The following is a 17604-nucleotide window of genomic DNA, read 5'->3' on the forward strand; positions in this document are numbered from 1 at the left end:
CTGGGTTAGAGTTGAGATAAAAAATCTAAAAAAAATTAGGAAATTGTTTTTGAATTATGTGGAGCCGATTTGGAGGGCGATTGATAAAAAAGTCGTCTCAGCCCTAAATAAGGACTACCCTACTGATCACTCGACGCACAACCCGAAGAAAATCTCATAAAATACGATAAAACGCCTTGCCTCTTCGGATGAGCACCCCATAATACTTTTTAAGTTTAATTTTCCAGCCCAGTACCCATCGGCACGCTCACGGAGGCGCGTCATAATCCTTCTGCACGTGACATTAAACCGGGTTGAGGAGGTTCCTTGCGCGCCAATGGTCGGCCCCATGTGGTCGATGCCGATAACCACGGATTGCGTTTCTATTGAATTATGGGAGCCCCGGGTATATAACGACGCTCTGCCAGGTCCCTTGCATCAGCTAGTTCCAGGACTCTGACGGAGAAGCACCTCCGAGGTGAGCCCGAGAGACTGTAGCCTCATAGCTGGTATCAACTCTAGCAGCACACTCAAAAATCTCCTTCGGAAGTCAGAAGTCTGTATCTCAAGGTCAGTTTCGGTTTTTCTCACGATTAGAAGCATGGGGAATAGCCCACTTTGCCACTTTTCGTCATACCAAGGTACATACATTGCATAGCAACTACACGTGAGAGACCACTTTCCGCAAAAGTTTGTTGCTAGAGTGGAGGTCAAAACTTAGGAGGACGAATATTTGGAATGGCCGATATATCGAAATTTCAAACATGCGAAAATAAAATAACAAAAGATGAACTGTTCGAGATCTTGATTTTTGAAAGTGTCACTGATTGAACTGAACAATTCATCTTTCATCATTTTATTTTCGCATGTTTGAAATTTCGATATATCGGCCATTCAAAATATTCATCTTTCCAAGTTCTGACTTCCACTCCGTAGCTACATGGAATTATTTCGGCATGCACAAAATAGGGAATTTCAAACAAAAAATCCACTAACCGACACATTTCCGATCCCGTCTGAACCTTGCACTTTCAGAATGCGACGAACAAGACACGTGGTGTTACCAGTTCGTTCCTGGGAGCACGTGGGCCTCTTGATAGTCTCGCTAGCGTGCCTAACTCTGGGACTTGTGTCTCGAGACAGAGAAGGCCAGGCAGGAAGTCTCGCTGGACCCGATCTGCAGCACTGTGCTCCGCATAAGTATAAATCGAATTACAATTAAAACTACTGGTTACTATTGTTACGTGATGAAAATTCTTACGTTAAAAATGCGAATAATCTTACCTGTTTCGTTGCAGGGTGGATGCATGCCCAAACGAAACCTCACTTGCCCGGATGCCTTTCAACGACGACTCGGCGAAACCCTCTTCAGGACTAACGAACCCTACTGCACAACCGAACAAATATAAAACCACCGTTTCTATAAGTCGGGATAATCGCGATTCCAGATCCACCCGCCGGATTTCGCGACTCAACCTTTCTCGATCCACCGAACGAAGAGAGGCCCGTCTTTTAGAACGAATAGACGGTCGTCAGGCCCGTCAATCCCGGGATTCCCGATCTCTGAACCGAGATTCCAGAGTCAGGAATGGCCAGCCATCACCTGACCGCCGAAATACTCTGCATTTCTCTGTAGAACGCCGAAGCGAAGACCGAACCCGACGGACCCAAGTCACTCGATCCATTGACCGCGATTTCGTTAGTCGAAACTCACGATTCGCGAGCGAACATAAGAGCGAGAACTTCCAACTGACTTCAGAGCGCGGCGACGATAGACTGACACGATCGGTCCGACAATCTCCGCCTCTTTCGGGCAGGTCTGCACGCGTCGACAGCCGTTTGATCCGAGAATCTCGAAACGCTCGACTCGATGGACGTAATTCTGTATCGAGGAACGCGGAAGGCTTGAGCAGATCGCGGAGCGATGTTCGCTCCCTGAAACGCGATTCCACGAGCGAAAAATCTAGACTGCAAACAACCGAGCATCGCGCCGAACGGCAAAACCGGCTAGTTCGCGAATCACGAAATTTTGAACGCGATTCTGCTGCTAGAACGTCGCGAATAGTTTCCGACCGACTTGTTCGCGACACCCGATCTCTAGACCGTGCAAATCCGATTACGAGGACCGAGCGATTATCGGCAGCTCGAAATTCGGAGGCTCGAGAGGCGGAAACTCGCGATTTTAAAGTCAGGAATTCACGGTCAACTTCGGACCGTAGAGAAGACCGAGTCACTCGCCGTGTCCGCGACGCTCGTTTGTTCGAAAACAATCGAACGATCAGGACCTTCCGCCATCTTGACGTGCGCCGAGAAACTCGCGATTTCCGGTCTCTCGAACGCGATTCCACAACCAGAATCACAGGATCTAACCTCGAACGCGTCGAGCGCAGATTAAACCAACAGGACCGAGTCGTTCGCTTCCTTGAACGCGAGTCTCGAATCGGAATTGCCGATTTGGCCCGCGATCGCAGAACAGATATTCGCACAGCCGAAGCTAGAGTCGAATTGCGGAAACAAAAGCTCAGCGAGGCTCGTCGTCAACTGGAACGTGAATCTGCGAGCAGGAGCCTTCGTAACTCTGCAACGGATCTGCGAGCAAACCGACACACCCGAGATGAGAGGATGATCGAAAGAGTGCGAAGTCTGCGATCGACCGAACAAACTCCTGCGACTCGCGACATTCGAATGATCACCGAGCGGGCTCGGATGACTTCCGCCCGGCGGACCGGCAATGGTGGAAAAGAATTTTTGTCGAAGCTGGGTAAGACTGCGGGAAATGATGATTCACTGATCACAGCGCGGCGAGACCTCGAACGATCGGTTTCCGGAAGACGAGCTCTGTTCCGAGTCAGGGGTGAAAAACCGGGCGCCGAACGTCGGCAGGAACGGATCGCGAGGGAAACTACAACTTCCCGATTATCTCGAGCCCAGGAGAATCGAAACGTTCGCACTCGTAGAGCGGCTGTTTCACCCCAAACACCTGCGATCGAACACCAGGATAGCCGTGACGAAGGACGCGACAAAACAGCACATCGAAATGAACGATTCGTTTCTGCGAATATTTTTAATCAACAGATTTCACCCTCGACAACGTACGAAGGACTCAGGCAAACCGTAGTCCTCGTCCTTTGCGCGCTTTACGGAGCTTCTCTGTACAGCAGCAAAGGTTCACTTGCGAGGTGGGTATAATAGTACGATATTGTACACGTTCTAAAATGTTTTCCAAATATCAAAATATCTGCAAGAAACAATCTTGAATATTCCAAGTTATTTTGCGTTGAAGGTATTTGTTTCTGTGCGTGTGTGTGGGGAGAGGGGGTATCGGTGCAGTCTTCTGTACAATGTAAATGTTGAACTTATACTCGAAAGAATTTTACTTAATGTAGGCGCTAATTTTCTTGGCAATGTTTCTTTGCAAAGATTTTTATTTTAAAGCGATTTTGCAGAGAAGTTTTGCGACACGTGCATTCTCTGATTTCAAAATAACGAACACATTATAATGTCATTATCTCTTTTCAGGAATATTATAACGCACGCGAATCGATTTCTGATTTGGTAAGACAGTTCGACTCTCCCAAGGCCGATGAAAATCTTCGATATTTAAATGAAAAATTGTAGTTTGCTAGTTTCCCTAGACTAATTTGAATGTAATATTGTGTTATTATAGCTTTAGACGTTATAAGTTATGATAGACAGAAAAATTATAGATAAAGATCATAGATATATGTATATTGATGTGTACATGAGAAGTGTCACTGCTAATTTATTGTTAAATGAAATTGAAGAAATTTATGAAAAATTATAATAAACATATACTACTATATTTTGTGCGATTAAAGGATATCTGAAATACATAAATTTTACTCTAATAACGAAACCTTTTTTTATTACAACTTAAATAATAGTTGAAGATAAATTAATTTGTACATTACTTCATCTTAAAAATAGTAGAAAATAAATATTTATGCGACATAATTAGTATACGTTGACATTATGCCGCATATGCTACAAACATCAATGTCAGATATATTTTTCAGAGATCAAATTTGTGCTTAGACATATTAGACTCTATGCTTATGTTATCGCTGCTCCAAATATATTCAATTATTATTATCACTATCACTATTATAAGTGGATAATTTTATTCCTGTCCAGGTTCGATTTGTAAGTCGAACGATCAATTTTCCGTCAATTGTAGAATTTTTAACACCAAGCTTTTTCAACCACCAACAACATTTTTTTTCAAATTGAAAATGATTTCGGTCAAAACTTACAGCTAATGCACTCGTCTTCAAATTTTCAAACTCGAAAAAAAAACTAAATAAAGCTGAGCAGAAAAGCCGAACACTCCAATTTCAAATGTAGAACAGAAGTGAGTAAAATAGTTTTTGTGAATACACCAAATTTAGCGAAACGCTTTTAAAGTAGTGAAAAAAATATTAAAAAGTAAAAATGATGAAAAATTCATCCGCAGGAAAGTAAAATAATCGAAGTTTACTATTTCATGTTAATGTTCAATATTTTTTAATGAGGGAAATCTGAAAAAATTATAGGGTACCGCGTTTATCTTGGAACGGAGTTACCCAATTATTATTTACGGTTACGATTAGTAATTCCTAATTTATATACATCGTAATAGAAAAAGTCCTATGAAAAACTTTATCCCAAAATTTCTGGAAGAAATACTAGGAAAGCTTGTTACAAGGAACATGGATAGATTATTACTATTATGCTAGTTTTCTTGAAATTACAACTGGCATAATGTGCAAATTGGAAAACTCGTTTATCACAATTTCTTGGAATTCGAATATATAATAACCATAGAATTCTAAAGATAGCGTGTGAACCTATATAGTCAAAGTAGATTTTGGCAAGTATTTCGCATTACTCTAGCATTGCAAATTTAATGCAATCTATGTTAAGTTTTACACACAAAGATACAGTTTAGATCGTGTATGTATATGAACGGGGAAAAAAAATTATAAATTAAATACTAGACTCTAAACCTGCACGTTACGTGTTCGTCGATGAAATAATTCTACATTTCTAACACATGATCCACAGATAAAAAAACTTATCTACGTATACAAGACTTGGAATTCTACAAGATAAGAAAGTAAATAAAAATCTTCAGTTCGGTAAATATTTCTTGTAACTTTCTATATACAACATTGGCAAAATATGGCTAGTTTGCTCTTTCAACTGAAACCAGTGGCTAATTCAATCAAAAATTGAAATTATCGTTGTAAAAAAACAATTTTATAAAATGAAATAAAAGAATCAATAAATTTGTAAAAGTTAATTCAGGCACAGAGCAATACACTTGAATACCAAGGGCATGAGAAACAATGACTAATTCCGATACAGCTACATCGTTAACTACCTAATTTAATTCGTCATCGAAAGATATAAAAATAATCTTACCAACCATATAAAAAGGATGGCTACCTAATTAATTTTCCTCTCGCTTCATTTTAATCTTAATTAAATTCTAAGATTTACGGTATCGATCCTATTTCGAATATACATATGTTGCCTAGTATCAGTAACTGGACGATTGTTTTTTACAGGAAGTAATAAATATTACTTCCTGATTTCTTATCTAATTCGTTCATAACGATTTTTATCATATGAGAGAAAATGATCATAACAATGTAGCAACGCTTTTTCAAGTGGCTAGTATACATGGCAACGTCGAGCGTACTCTGAAATGCTGATAGAATCCAACATTTTTATCAGTACACATTAGCGATTTCTTGCAGCATACCAAGAATGTGATCTAACTCTTGCCTGAAGTAACATAACTGTTTATTTTTACCCTTTTCACCCTTGCAATCTCTACACTGTGTTCTTGTTCTCAAAAGATCTCTAACTAATGTTTGCAAAGTCATTTCTCTGCTTTCGTGTCGCTGTTGTAAGATTGTAATCTTATCTTGTAAAAGTTGCAACTGTTCTGTACCCTGAAAAACACAGATCATGACAAAACCATTGTGTGATTATTGGCATCGAGTGAAAGATTCAAATTCGATTGTATACAAAAGAAAAGAATTAAGGTCTCATAGCATTTCAGTACAGTCAAGGAAATGAAAACTCACTGGTGTCGAGAGATATTTTACTTTTTCACTGAGGGTTTTCACTTTGTTCTCCAAGTGATCCCTCTCTGTCTTCAGTACGATTACTTGCTCCTTGTAATCCCTTAGTTTTTCAATTTGCTGCTTCAAGTGAGATATTATCGCCATCTGAGTGTTTATTTGACCCTAGTGAAATAACATAATTAAGTTGAATAATGAATACAATGACTTATTTTTCTAGGCATGTAGTTGGAGGATTCTACAAAAAAAAATTAATAAATGTTTGTCAATATCGCGTCAACTACAGACCTGTAACTTTACCACTTTAGATTCTCCAAATTTGACACTATATTCTTTCACCAAAGAAGCCATTTCTCTTTCGTGCTCTTCCTGCAAGAGATTCAAGTCGTGTAATCTCTTATTTTTAAGAGCCATAAAGTCTTTGTTTATTTTATCCAATTCGTCTTTCAATATTTCGTTTTCGTCAATCAATTTTTTCGTCATATAATTTTCGGTATTTTCAGAATACTGCAGCGGATTGTACAACTTGTGCATAGATCCTGATAATTTTTGATTTGAATTAGAATGAGTCAGATTAGTGTTTGGATAAAAATTCGAATTTTGATCATTCACATCTGACGCTTTTGAACTAGTGGGTCGTGATTCTGATCCTGTACTTCGAGTCAGTTTATCAAAATCAATGTTTCGAAAAGATTTTTTATCATTCAGTAACTTTTCCCGTTCCTTCTGTAATCGTCTGTTAGTTTTTTGTAAGTCCTGAAAATCTTTGGTAAGTTTTAAAACTGTTTTATCTTTGTTAGAAAGTTCTAACTTCAATCCTCGAATTGTTGCAATCAGATGCGTGTCCTCTTTGACGTTCTGAGATTTTGGCCCAACCTTCATGGGCTTTACTTCTTTCTTTTCGTCTTTTTCAACAAATGATAGTTTTTCCTTGTCCTCTCGTTTAGACGTCTCAACGCTTTTGTTTTCTACGTGCTTAGATGTTGTTTGTGTAAACATGTCATTGTAAAGTCTCTGATTCTTTACAGTAAATTCTAACAATTTTTCCTCCAACTCCATTACCTGAGTCATGTACCGTTCTTTCATGTCAGCGAATTTCTTTTGAAAATCTGAAAGTTTCTCTTGAGCTACATCTTCTTTAACTTTAATTTCTCTTTCCAGAGAAGCTATCCTCTCCTCCAAAAGTTTCACTTTTTCTGTGTTTATCCTCTCATGTTCAGAGTTGGCAGTTAAAATTAAGGCAGAGACGGAGTCAGGATTTTTTCTCTTCAAAATTCTCTCCATTTCACGGACCTGTCTATTCAAATCTGTTATTTTTTTGCTATCCAGAATCACCTGGTCCTTCAGTTTCTGAGATAATTGTTTCTCCCTTTCAATATGCGACTTTGCCACTTGCAATTTTTCATTGAAATTACTTTCTTTCACCCTGAGTTCCAAAATTTCTTTCTCCATGGGCAAAATATTGCTCTGCAGCTTATCAAATTCAATTTTCGTCGACCTCAATTGTTCAGATTTCGAATTTAATTCTATCTTAACATCCTCCAATTCTTTTTTCAAACTGGATTCAGATTTTGTCATTGTCTGAAGCTGATCAGTAATATAATTGTTTTTAGTTTTCAACTGCTCTTTAAACATGGACAACTCTTCTTTTACTAAACTACCCTGCTGGATTAAATCATCATTCTTCATCGCATAGTCATTGTTTTTATTTCGTAAATCTGATACTTCGAGTGTCAACTTTAAATTTTGTTCTTGCAAATCTTTCATTTCATCGATCAACTTTTGATTATCATTCATATCCACGGTAACTGCCTTTTGCTTTAGATGTAGGTTCTTTATTTCTTCCTGTAAATTATTCTTGATTAATGAGAATTGATCAGTTAAGGTAGTAGCCCGGTGTGACGGGTTCAAAAAATCGATTTTTTTTTTTTTACATTTTTCGGAAGAAAAACATCTTAAAAATATGCTATAAAAATTTCAGACATAAATTTTAATTATTCTTAAAGTTATAGCTAAAATAAGAGAGCGCGCCGTAGTGTGTATGAAAGCGTGTGTATGAAAGCGTCGCTGTCAAATCTGTTGCTAATATTGTGCTTAAAAAGCCAACTCCAAAGAAGCCAGAACTTTACGTAGAGCTCTAAAAGCTGCTGAAAATGACAACTTTGAGGAAACGGAAGGACTGCTCTATGCACCAGGCATAGCTGATTAATGTAAGTATAATTTTATTGAAAAAAATCTGTTGTCAAAACTTTAAAAGCGTTTTTCTCAAAACCATGTTTTCGAAAGTTCGGGGAATCACTGACTCAAAACTATTCAACCGATTTAGCTAAAAATTTAACCCGTTATTCTAGACACACATATCTAGATGCCGAAGCTTTAAAACATTTAATTTTTTAATTATAAACTATTTTATTTAAACAATTTATGAAGAAAAAAAATTAGATTTTGAGAACTTTTTTTACAAGTCCGCCATTTTGTTTTTGTTTTTTTATTTTTATGTATATTTAAGGTTCGGGACCTAAAATGAAGTCTACAGAATAATAATCTCTTTGAATTTTTTATTTCAGATGACTTTGGAAGGCTGTGTGTTTCCCCGAACCAACTCATCTTTTCTTTGAGGACTCCATATTGACGTCAAAAATTTTAAACAAATTAATGTAAAATTAACTTTAAAAAAATTTTTTTATATACTTCAAAACACCAATAAAAACATGTAAAAACTTTAAAGCGATAGCATTTTATTTACTTTTTAAAAAAAAATCATGAAAAAACGTCTAAATTTCGGTCGTCACACCGGACTACTACCTTAAAGAGCACCTGTGCAAGAAAATATTCGGATAAATTATCCAATAACTCGTGCATATTTTAAAATATTACCTGGTAATGTTTCACTTCGAGCATGAGCTTTTTATTCTCTGATTCATAAGCTTGCAAAACACTTTCCTGTTTTTCAAATTCTCTCTCTAACATCAGGACTTTGGTATCTGATTTGGGATTAAGATCAGGTCTCTTTTCATTAATAGATAATTCATCGACTTTGGCCTTTAGAATAATATTATGCTTTTTCAAAGCAAATAGTTCCTCTTCAAAAGATGTACGCATCCCTTCAATTTGGGATTTGTAGAGTTTGGCTTCGGAGTCTAATTGTTCTGAAATACGAAATATGAGATATTATAAAGCAGAGCTCCTTAGTAGTAAGAGAGGATTGAATTTGCTAATTCATTTGTAAATACCTTTGAGTAACACGTTCTTATGACGTTCTTCTCTACATAATGTTTCCCAATCCCTTTTTGACAAGTTCCTGTTCATATCTCCTCCAGCCAAATTATGTTTCATTATATTTTCAACTGATTTAGACTCCAACTTTCTGGTATCGAGATTCAATAATGATATGGTATTCGATTTTATGTCTTTCTTTGGTTTTGATGATAACTTAACTTTTGATGTGAATTTGGGAACAGGCTTTGAATTAAATTTTGGTCGTGGAACAGAGGAACTCTTGAGTACAGAATTTGATGGTTTATTTGAAGTTTCAATGGGCTTAGAAGTTTTTGTAGCGTCGATTGACAATTTGGAATTGGAAATCGATTTGGGGATCTGGTCGTAACTTTTGGCCTTAATAATCTTAATTTCCTTCTTCTGATTTCTGTTGTCTGAAGAGTGAAATTCTAGGTCAGTCTTCGGAGGATCTAATATATTTTTTTGCATGTCTACTTTTCTCAGTTTGTCTTTATCATCCATAACTTTCTCTGCGGTTTTTGATTGATCATTGTTGTAAGTTTTCTTCTCTTTGCTATTAATTATGGACCCATCTTTACCCATTGTTTCTTCTTCGTTACCCTGACAGGGAATTTCATTATCTTTATTCGATGTTTCCCTGTCTTTTTCCTTCTCCTTTTCTTTTTCCATTTTTTCCTGTTCCTCTTTTCTCAAATTCTCATTAGACTTTTCTGCAATTAATTTTGGTATGGCATCAGCGAATAATTCCAACCTAGGCGTGAGACCAACAGTATATAATTCATTCTTGGAATTCACGACTTTTGCATCTTTCTTACTACCATTCGACGCCCCGTTATCTATACTTGAATTTCTAGAAAGAATCGGGTCTTTTGCATTATTTTCAGACTTTTTGACCCTCTCTGTGCTAGAGTTTCTAGCAAACTTTGCCTCCTTTTTTCCAGACAGTTGAGATTGCCTGGACATTTCTCTGCTGAAACTGGAATCAGATTCGCTTATTTCATGGTCAACGTATTTGTTCTCAGTCCCAGGAAGCTCTCTCCTTAAAATCTCAGATATTTCTTTCTCAGGAAAAGCAGAACTTTTTAAGCTAGCCAGTTCAATTTCAATTCTAGATTTTTCTAGTATTAGAGCCCCTGGTTTAAGCGGTAAATTGAAGACAGAAGTACTCTTCTGGTTTGAATTATTCGTTATGGCCTCTTGTTCTTTTTTATCGTTTTGTCCCTGTAAGATTTTCAAAAAATGGGAAAAATCTTCTTGCCCGAAGCTTGAACTACCAGATATACCACCACCTTCAGACCTTTCCTTTGACTTTTTCAAAAAATTTCCAAAAAAGTCCTTGTCAACATCAGTTATTTCTTTCTGTAGATTATCTTTGTCTTCGACCTTTTTTTTGTTCTTAGATTCTTCCGACTGTGAATGCCGTTCAATAGGGTCATCTAAATCTGAACTACTCGATACTTCAACCTTCTGTTCCTCAAATTTTTTTCTCTGTAATTCCAACGTTTTTGCAGCCTTCAATACATTTAAATTTTCATAAACTATCTCGAGACCTGGACTCGCTTCTTGTTTTTGCTCATACTTGGGGCTTCGTCTAACTTTTTCCGACTCTTTATGAACTTCAGCCTGTATCATTTGGAAAATATCATCTTCCAGCTGTCTTACACGTACAAAACTGTTATTAGGATCTTGATTATCACCCGATATCAAAGTATCAGATTTCGAACTGCTCTTGGAGATACTGGAACTATTTTTTTGCACCAACTTTTCAGCCTCCTGCAGTAGCTCTTCCACCGAACGTTCCTCTTCTAATAAAGAAGAAGCGTAAGAATGTAATAGGAATTTGATAATTTGCATAGAATTCAGGATAGGGATACTATTATTTGTCTCCGGAACTATATACCTAGTAGTTTCACTATTAATTCGGTAAACCTGTAAGCGGTAGTTATTGTTTATTACAGAATCACGAACCTGTAGGATTTTTACTATTCTCTCCAGATTTTGTGCATTCAGGAGCAGAATTTGGACTTAGTGCTCCAGCAATCTTGCTCATTTCTTCCAAAATGCTACCAATATCTTCATCTGTGGCATCTAGGATAATGAAAATAAATGTGCATCATTACACGCGACTTCTGTGAAAACTTTTATTCTGTTTATGCGGAACGTAAATGGACATGAGGTACCTACTTTCGAAGTCTGATGGGTATTTGTCAAATGCAGCAGATGCAAGAATATCACACAGAGTATGGTCACTGTCTTTCACTTCTCCCTCGCTTTTAGACAATATCTGAAAATTTTTAAGCATACAATTACCTCGATATTTTTATGCGACAAAATTTAAATTCCCAGAAAATTATTTACTTTGCACAATTTTTCTTTTTCAAGAAACTCTGCCATAGAAGAGCTTACATCTGGTGATGGAGTCGGGTTCAATTTTACTTCAACTTCGAGATTTTTTGGGCTTGATAGTCCCAAACGTGTTTCAGGCCTTTTCAACCACCATTTATCGCCTTCGTTTCTGTTACATTGCACTGACACAGCTTTTATTTCCTTTATTTTTGGCTTCTCTTTAATTCTAATTGAATTTTCGCCGATACTAAGGCTTATGGAAGAGCCTAGTGTGTCTTCTCCGGTGGATATTAACTAAAACCATTAAGTAGCCAAATAAAGATTTTAATAGTTGAGTCATTATTTTGTACTGACATACCGCACTGGAGTTCAATGCTAGTCGAGTGAATATTAACAACACTTTGAGTTATATCTTGCAGGAATTTTTTCATCTAAGAGGATAATTCAGCTACGAAAAAGTGCTTATTAAAATCAAGCCAAGAATTTGAGATTAACAAGAGAGAGAGAGAGAGAAAGAATAACAGTTTCACGTCGAGATAAATTTTGTATACATTATTAAAGAGGATAAAATTGCAACGTTGTTAATACAGAATATGAATTTGAATAGAGAATTAGGTTAGTTTCTATCGAATATAATATATATTTGATAGTATACTTACGTCCTCAATCCTGCGAGGACTCTTTGCGTCCTGAGACATTTTACTTCTCTATCACTAAAAGCTATTAAAACGACAATAAAAGAATCTATTAATCATTTTTCAGCGTCGTTTGACATTTGATCGTTTTTTGTTTGTTATTTCGTTGTTCTCCTAACGACCGCAGCTTCACATCGTGGCAGCACTGGCGCAAATATCAAGCGCGGTGCCCTCAAATCAGCAAGTATCTCAAATTCAAACAGGCAACCCGATTTTCAATGTTTATTATTGATTTGACGTTAAAAGCACAGTTAGAAAGATTAGAAAAAACATTTCCAATTGGAAACCAGCATGAACACGCACACGGGTGAATCAAATTTTTCTATTTTATTAGATTTATTGGTCATTCAGGACTCATCGAGGTTGAAGAAAAATCCACTACAGTTTGTGATGAAAATATTTATTATGGGAACAATTTGATGTGGGCTAAATTTTCAGAATATAAAAGTTAAAATACGAAAAATGAAATGATTATTTCTTTATTATTCACACTTAATGATTATCATTTCTTTTGGTCAATGTTATAGTACATAACATTTGTTAATTGTACAGGAAATGATAAATCGAGAAATAATCACTATATGGTAAGACAAATTTAGAAGTGAATTATTTGTCAGATTAGTATGATCAACTCTGTTTTACGATGCAAGATGTATGACGGAATAATCATATCATTCATACTTTATAGTTATTGTTTAAACATGTTCGTGTATTTCAACCATATATGCATTTACTTGTAAATTATGAATAAAAGACATTAAATCTTCGTCGTGAAATTGTGCTTGTGTGTGTATATTGAAATATTACGTACCACAAAGGGATGGAACAAAAATTGTAATATTTCAATATCATACTAAAGGTTTTCTTGCTTCGAAAAAATTCAATGTGCAATGATTACAAATAATATCAGTATCATACTAAAGATTTTCTTTCTTTGAAAAACTTCAATTTGCCATGATTAAAAATAATGATTTGCCAAATGCAAGAAAATACAGCAGTATGGAGAAAAAAAAGGGAAATTGTGGTTTTCGTAACCATTCACTATCTCTCTTGTAACAGTTACTTACAGTTACACGCTTCGCCAGATACTTTGGTTACAGTCTATGGACAAAATTGTACCGAAAACAATTCTATAACAGTGATAAATCTTTGTTATATGCTACTACAAGAATATAATATGTATAGGTACATACTTTATAATTTTCAACTTTGTTTAAATATGTTATTTCACATAAGTATAACAATAGTATTATCTTGTCACTTTCACGTCTTGATGCTTTTAAATCTTAACAAATATTTTAGCTACTAGTTTATTTGTCAACACTGTTAGAAATGATATTAACTGATTGATACGCACGCGGGTTAAAACGTCAACTGCAGCTTAGGAATTTGTGAATGAAAAATAATAACGATTGTCTATTGTACATAAGACATATATCGAAGTATCACATTCCTTGACTCACAGCAATAATAAATTCAAGAACTGAACTTGAACAAAAAAATATTGTGACTTTTGAATTAAAACAGCTAATTATGAAGCATGTTTGTGTGTGTTATATTTGGTAGCGATAGCTCATTTAATATATCATGTACATCTACAGAAAATCGTATAGTTTCAGTTTAAATCTTGAATAAAAAAATAATGTTGAAAAATATCCTTAGCACCAGACACAGCATACTGAATATCAAAAATTATTCAAAGTGGTGCTTAATCGATCTACCACAATCACGCCGATGGAGCTCGTAAAGTTCCTTATTTAAAAAACTATTGCAACATTTTTCACAAAACTTTTTAATGTTATCAGCAGTTTTCAACGATGCAGAAATTTTTGTCGTGTTTAAATTTTCCTTGATTTTGGATGGTGGATTGCTGCCAAGTGCACCTTTTGTCATATTCAGTTGAATAAGTCTCTTCTTTAGGCTCGAAACTGAAAACCGATTAGATGCTGGATTTTTCACCTTTCCATTTCTCAGACGTAAGTCTTGACTCCTCAAATGTTTTGGAGAATAGTTAATACCTGATGTTCGTTTCACCGCTACATTTCTACGCAATAATTTATTCGAAGTCAATTTTTGCATACATTTCGATAAGCTGCTAGAGGTAGATTGCTGAAGTCGGTCTGAGTATCTGTTTTCGATATTTTCCTCAACTTTTATCGGCTGGTTATTCTGTCTGTCGAACAAGCTGCTCAAATTTCGCACGCAACTCTCCGGAATTTCATTACTAAAGTTAGTATCATTTTCTTGCTCCACATTTGCAGTCTCTTCATACGAAAGAATCTCTTCTTTTACTTTGAAGTCGATATTGCTCGAAATGAAGCCAGAAAATCTTTTGCCCGAGCCAAATCTGGAGCTCTCTTTAAAATCATTTAACGATTTGCGCTTCTTTGTGCAAACTTCATTTGCTCCAGGTCTACCGTCCTTTCTCTTACAATCAAGACGATCTGTCCCAGATTTTCTAGGTCTTAAAGTTCGACTTGGAATCTCTTCAAGCGGTTCTGTTTTTATTTGGCTTAAAACGATTTTGTTACCAATTTCGGAATCTGGTATCTGCTTAGTCGACATTCTCTGCTTAATGTATGCGCTAACAGATCTATTGGCTGGGTTGACAATTAAATTTTCTTTTTTTCTCTTTGTGCCAAGATAATCTACAGACTTATTTCTCGGTCGTAAAGAACGCACTTCCATCATATCTGGTTTTTCAGTTTTAATTTTAATTTCCTTCACTTGATCAGTGCCCAAAATATTTCCAATACCTAGAGCATGTATTTCCTTTGACAAGCCGTGCTTTAATCTACGCATATATTTTGACGTGTCATTTTTCTGACCGTTTTCTAATGTATTTGCAACACTTGAACTGCTACAGTCTTTTTTTGCATTGCACTTTAGCCTGCTAGCCTGGTCGTTTGATAAGGCAGTCCGATTAGTCGAGGTACTTTTACCATAATCAAATTTGCAGTGTGCGCAGTTAGCAAAGGTATTATTACAGGTATAACGTCGATCTAGGTCGCTTATCCTAGTCGAGTTAACATTGTTATTCTTAACGTTATTCATAGAGTAAGTCAGGGAGCTCATTGATCTTATATAATTAACATTGTCAACAATTGGATCAAGTTCATAAATGTCGTAATCAGGAGGCTCAGATTTAATCTTGACATTTTCAATCTGCACCATCGGAACTCTGATGTCATCCTCAACTTCTCTCTTTCTCATCCAAGATAACTGGCTTTTTAAATTCATGTCCGTCTTTAAGCAATCTGCATAGAATTTGTGAAATTCTTCCAGTTTGTAGCTGCATCGATGGCACATTTGTTTCGGTAGCATATCCATTTCATGTACCTGAGAAGGGGAATTCTTTAAGAATACTTATATTATTTCACTAGAACTGAGAATTAGGTAAATACAGTACTGGAAAGCCTAGATTGCAATTTAAGGGTTGAAGTTCAATTCAATTAATAAAAACTTGATCAATATATGCTACATAAAAGTGATGTACGGCTGACAATATATCTACGTATGATGTATCACCGTGAAAATTGTCATTCCAGTTAATGTAGAAATAAATTTGTTCATTTCGAATGTTGTTACTTTCAATTAACACGGAAGTATAAAAAAAAACATTCATTTTTATAAGATATCCTGTTGCTTGATGGCAATTGATAAACGTGGAGGGTCGTTTACAAGAGGTCTATTGTTTGGTAGTTACGTATTCACTTGAGAATATTTTAATCCCATGTAAGAAAAAAAAATGCAGTTCGTTGGAACAATAGACGGACACGGAATCCTGAACGAACTTTGAGAATTGGCGAATTTGCGTAGCGGTAAACAAGGGCAGTGACCTTGAAAGACAATTGATCAAATCGCTAGTGCAGGTATGTAGGCGATCGAACAAGTGAGGTTACCTAGAATTGGCGCGTAAATGTTAAGACCGTTGATATTTCCCCCAGTATTTTGTAGCCGGGAATTATATAACGTGACAGGTACATCGACAGTTGTTTTGCGATACTAAGTAATGCAGTTCTGTGTTAAATATGTGCTCGTTAGTAGAGCCGTACAATGGGGTAAGAGTTCAAAAGCAGAGTGTGAACTGATAGTGAGGTGTATTGGAACACGTACCAAGATCGGAAGAACGGCGTTGATTTTCTTCACATGATTTTCAGTTTTGTCAAATATGTTAATACAGATCCCCGAGTGCTGGCCGCACAGACGGCATACACGACTCGATTCAAGGGTCTCCATTACTGATCAAAATTTTAATAATGTCGCAATAATATTTATCAACTATCGCGAAGCCCGCGCCCTTCTTGGCATTTGCGAATACAACGAAAACTTTCGGACTGTTTTCCTATTTACGACTACCTGTGACGTAATGCCGCATCGGTAACATCAAAGTTACCACATTTAGTAACCATTACTCGATGGTTACCAGAGTATCATCAGCTGTACTCTAACGTCAAACCGATGAATCATCGTCGGTATTACAGTCCGAATCAAGACGCTTGGAAGTTCGACAAAAATGGATTCGTTTTTTTTCATTTATATATTCCATGTTTTAAGAACAATTTATGGTGTTGAATCTAGGATCTTTAAAGAATGATTGTGCAAGGAAACAACCTTGCGTAGAACATGTGCAAAAAATAGAATAAAGCTTCTCTACGTTACCGACGCGCTCCCACGGCAATATCTTCTCTGATCTTCCCTACCTCTTTGATGATACTTTTAACTTTGAATTATTTGTATTGGCTCTATTGGACTGAAATAAATTACCACTGTATATATTTAAGTATTATGTGTGTATCGCAGTAACTATTTCGCGACATTACATGATGATTTCATTTTTGATCAATGTGAATTGCCGTGAAAATCCGCAATTTCTTCTATTTCTTGTCCAATGATAACACGTCGGGAATATTTTTGATTCGATAATGGAATATCAGTTCATCCCGGAAGTCGACAACACTGGTTCATGCATTACTCGATTGACCGTTACATGTTCTTTACCTGCCACGATCAATTCCAATTAAAAATTACAGATTTAAACAATAAACAAAAATGCCATGTAAAAGCAACAAACCGACGAGAAGGATGCGTTCCTACGTCCAGTTAAAACAAATCCGCATCGAGGCAACAACAGAGTAGGCAATTGTTTATTACGATGAAAATATTATTATGAACTTAGTAGCATTGTAACACCCGTATTCATAGTCTCTCCTTATCTCAAGGATAAGGGACGCCTTGATGAAGGCTTCCTT

The 17604-nt window shown here is 36.3% G+C and overlaps 3 protein-coding genes across 4 annotated transcripts; 1 reads left to right on the forward strand and 2 right to left on the reverse strand.

Annotated features, from left to right (window-relative positions):
- The first annotated feature begins 425 nt into the window (after nucleotides 1-425).
- Nucleotides 426-4101, forward strand: LOC107226807 (trichohyalin). The gene is made up of 4 exons (XM_015667730.2): nucleotides 426-549; nucleotides 1015-1179; nucleotides 1278-3158; nucleotides 3499-4101. Exons 2-4 carry the CDS (start codon nucleotides 1016-1018, stop codon nucleotides 3536-3538), a joined length of 2085 nt encoding a protein of 694 aa, XP_015523216.2. The 5' UTR covers nucleotides 426-549; nucleotide 1015; the 3' UTR covers nucleotides 3539-4101.
- LOC107226810 (centrosomal protein of 162 kDa-like) lies at nucleotides 3838-12562 on the reverse strand. Of its 2 annotated transcripts, none has more exons than XM_046746454.1 (9): nucleotides 12317-12562; nucleotides 11718-11951; nucleotides 11496-11595; nucleotides 11280-11399; nucleotides 9305-11116; nucleotides 8949-9220; nucleotides 6360-7916; nucleotides 6075-6236; nucleotides 3838-5939 (listed from the first exon to the last, which is right to left on the reverse strand). In XM_046746454.1, exons 1-9 carry the CDS (start codon nucleotides 12353-12355, stop codon nucleotides 5715-5717), a joined length of 4521 nt encoding a protein of 1506 aa, XP_046602410.1. In that variant the 5' UTR covers nucleotides 12356-12562; the 3' UTR covers nucleotides 3838-5714. The 2 variants fall into 2 exon arrangements, with proteins under 2 accessions (XP_046602410.1, XP_015523219.2); XM_015667733.2 differs by having other exon boundaries at nucleotides 11670-11951.
- Nucleotides 12563-12736: 174 nt separating this feature from the next.
- Nucleotides 12737-16693, reverse strand: LOC107226808. Its single transcript, XM_015667731.2, has 2 exons — nucleotides 16469-16693; nucleotides 12737-15691 (listed from the first exon to the last, which is right to left on the reverse strand). Exons 1-2 carry the CDS (start codon nucleotides 16589-16591, stop codon nucleotides 14045-14047), a joined length of 1770 nt encoding a protein of 589 aa, XP_015523217.1. The 5' UTR covers nucleotides 16592-16693; the 3' UTR covers nucleotides 12737-14044.
- Nucleotides 16694-17604: the final 911 nt, after the last annotated feature.

Source organism: Neodiprion lecontei, chromosome 1 (assembly GCF_021901455.1).
Source record: "Neodiprion lecontei isolate iyNeoLeco1 chromosome 1, iyNeoLeco1.1, whole genome shotgun sequence".
Classification (NCBI taxonomy): domain Eukaryota; kingdom Metazoa; phylum Arthropoda; class Insecta; order Hymenoptera; family Diprionidae; genus Neodiprion; species Neodiprion lecontei.

Coding starts and splice junctions, on each gene's coding strand:
- LOC107226807 (XM_015667730.2), top strand. CDS start 1,016: ATGCGACGAACAAGACACGTGGTGTTACCAGTTCGTTCCTGGGAGCAC. Junction 1,180..1,277: donor CAGCACTGTGCTCCGCATAA/GTATAAATCGAA, acceptor GTTTCGTTGCAG/GGTGGATGCATGCCCAAACG. Junction 3,159..3,498: donor AGCAAAGGTTCACTTGCGAG/GTGGGTATAATA, acceptor ATCTCTTTTCAG/GAATATTATAACGCACGCGA.
- LOC107226810 (XM_015667733.2), bottom strand. CDS start 12,355: ATGTCTCAGGACGCAAAGAGTCCTCGCAGGATTGAGGAC. Junction 11,117..11,279: donor GAATAGTAAAAATCCTACAG/GTTCGTGATTCT, acceptor CTTCTTTATTAG/AAGAGGAACGTTCGGTGGAA. Junction 6,237..6,359: donor CTAAAGTGGTAAAGTTACAG/GTCTGTAGTTGA, acceptor TTATTTCACTAG/GGTCAAATAAACACTCAGAT.
- LOC107226808 (XM_015667731.2), bottom strand. CDS start 16,591: ATGGAGACCCTTGAATCGAGTCGTGTATGCCGTCTGTGCGGCCAGCAC. Junction 15,692..16,468: donor ACGCCGTTCTTCCGATCTTG/GTACGTGTTCCA, acceptor TCCCCTTCTCAG/GTACATGAAATGGATATGCT.